Source organism: Telopea speciosissima, chromosome 8, assembly GCF_018873765.1.
Source record: "Telopea speciosissima isolate NSW1024214 ecotype Mountain lineage chromosome 8, Tspe_v1, whole genome shotgun sequence".
Taxonomy (NCBI): domain Eukaryota; kingdom Viridiplantae; phylum Streptophyta; class Magnoliopsida; order Proteales; family Proteaceae; genus Telopea; species Telopea speciosissima.
The window spans coordinates 34,845,088-34,847,462 of NC_057923.1; the positions used below are offsets into that span (position 1 = coordinate 34,845,088).

Consider the following 2,375-nt stretch of genomic DNA (forward strand, 5'->3'; position numbering starts at 1 on the left):
CATACGGGAGCTTGTCCGCCCAATCTCTATGAGTATCAGCCATTTTTTGCAATATGACTTTGACATTTTTGTTGGCTGCTTCCACTGCTCTATTAGTCTACGGTCGGTTAGTCGTAGACCGCTGCCGCTTAATACCAAACTTGGCGCAAAACTTATCCGTTTATCCCAAGAAATGCGCTTCCTGATCAGATATGAGAGCATGTGGCACTCCGTATCTGCATATGATATTTTCCTTGATGAACTTTACTACTTTCGCAGCCGTCAAGATGGTGTAAGATTGTGCTTCCACCCATTTGCTGAAATAATCTATGGCGACGAGGATGAATTCATGTCCGTTGGACGCTTTCGGTGTCACCTTCCCTATGATGTCAATGCCCCATGTGGAGAATGGCCAGGGAGCATTCAATGAATGGAGTTTCGTGGGGGGAATGTGGATAATGTTGGCAAATATCTGGCACTTGTGACATCTTTTCACAAACATAGCACAATCTTCTTCCATGGTTGCCCAATAATACCCCAGTCTCAGGATCTTCTCGGCTAGCATTCTGTCATTCATATGCGATCTGCAGATTCCCTGATGGATTTTCCTTCATGATTGTTTGAGCTTGTTCCTCATCTACACAAAGTATGATTGTTTGAGCTTGTTCCTCATCTACACAGAGTAGTTGTATGCCATCGTAAGATCTTTTGTACAACAAGTTTCCTTGGAGCATGAATTGCATGGCGTACTTTCGAAGCCTCTTCTTTTCACCCACAGTGAAATGTTTAGGATACCTCCTTTCTTTGATGAAGTCAACTATGGGTGTGAACCACACTTTCCCATCAGCTATCAAGACAGTCACTGATTCTTCATATGCCGGCTCACATCTCTTGTCCACCAGAAATGGTCTGATTTGGGTATCTGAGCTGCATTCAACCATTGAGGCGAGGGTGGCCAAAGCATCTATAAATTGGTTGTTGACTCTTGGCAAATATTCGAATGTAATTTCTTCAAAGTTCTTGATCATCCCCTCCTAGTGTTCTTGATAGGGTTTTCATCATTCGTTTTCCATCTCCCTTGAGTTTGACAGATTACGATCGATGAATCCCCATAAACTTCCAACTTCTTGATTCCCAATGCCATGGCGGCCTCGAGGCCGATCACACATGGTTCGTACTCTGCAATGTTGTTGGTACATGGGAATTCTAATCGAAAAGCGGAAGGGAGATAAAGTTCTTCTGGGGTTATCAGCAATATTCTGGCCCCATATCCCCTCTGATTGGCTGCGCCATCAAAGTATAACTACCACCAGTCTTTATATCTTTCTTCTTCCATGCATGCTAAGTCCTCATCCGGGAAAATATCTTCCATTGGTTGTGAATCCGACTCCATCGGATGCACTGCTAGATGGTCTAAGACTGCTCGCCCCTTTATAGATTTTTGGTTGACATATGTTATGTTAAATTCCAATAATAATAACAACCTTCTAGCCATCCTTCCACTTAGCGTTGGCTTTTCAAACAAGAACTTTATTGGGTCCATCGTTGAGATGAGTCAGATTGGATGCGAAAGCATGTAATGCCTCAATCTTTTAGTTACCCAAACCAGGGCGGTACACGTCTTCTCCAAAGGGGTATAGTGAGTTTCGCATTCTAGCAATTTTTTGCTCAAGTAGTAGACTGCATGCTCTTCCCTATTTTTCTAATCAAGCTGTGATACCGTTGATCCCATTGCCATTTCTTCAACGGATAAGTGTAATAGTAGTGGTTCACCCAGCATTGGCGGGACAAGTACTGGCGGACGAGTCAAGTATTCTTTTATTTTTTTGAATGCCTCTTGGCACTTATCGTTCCATTCTTTTGGCTTATCTTTTCTCAGGAGCTTGAAAATGGGCTCACATGTCGTGGTTAGGCCTATTATAAACCGGCTTATATATTGGATGCGACCCAAGAAATCGGATCTCTTTTTCTATTTTTGGTGATGGCATTTCTGTGATAGCCTTTATTTTGTCGGCATCAACTTCTATTCCTCTTTCACTGATGAGAAATCCCAGAAGCCTCCCTACCGTTGCTCTGAATACACATTTTTTAGGGTTCAATCTGAGCATATTCTTTTATTCGCTCGAGAAACTTTCTCAATGTCAGGAAATGCCCCTATCGGGTGAGCAATTTGACGATCATATCAACCACATACACCTCTACTTCTTTGTGTATCATGTCATGTAGGATGACCGTAGCTGCTCTTTGATACGTTGCTCCTGCGTTCTTTAGACCGAAGGGCATCACCTTGTAACAATAGGTTCCCCATGGTGTGGTAAACGCTGTCTTCTCTCTGTCCTTTGGACACATGCTGATTGATTATACCTAGAGAATCCGTCCATAAATGACAATAGCGC

The 2,375-nt window shown here is 42.9% G+C and overlaps 1 protein-coding gene across 1 annotated transcript; it reads right to left on the reverse strand.

Annotated features, from left to right (window-relative positions):
- Positions 1 to 548: 548 nt before the first annotated feature.
- LOC122672253 lies at positions 549 to 920 on the reverse strand. The gene has a single exon (XM_043869745.1). It carries the CDS (start codon positions 918 to 920, stop codon positions 549 to 551), a length of 372 nt encoding a protein of 123 aa, XP_043725680.1.
- Positions 921 to 2,375: the final 1,455 nt, after the last annotated feature.

What these genes read in the sequence shown, in the direction of transcription:
- LOC122672253 (XM_043869745.1), bottom strand. Translation starts at nt 920, where the DNA reads ATGGTTGAATGCAGCTCAGATACCCAAATCAGACCATTTCTGGTGGAC.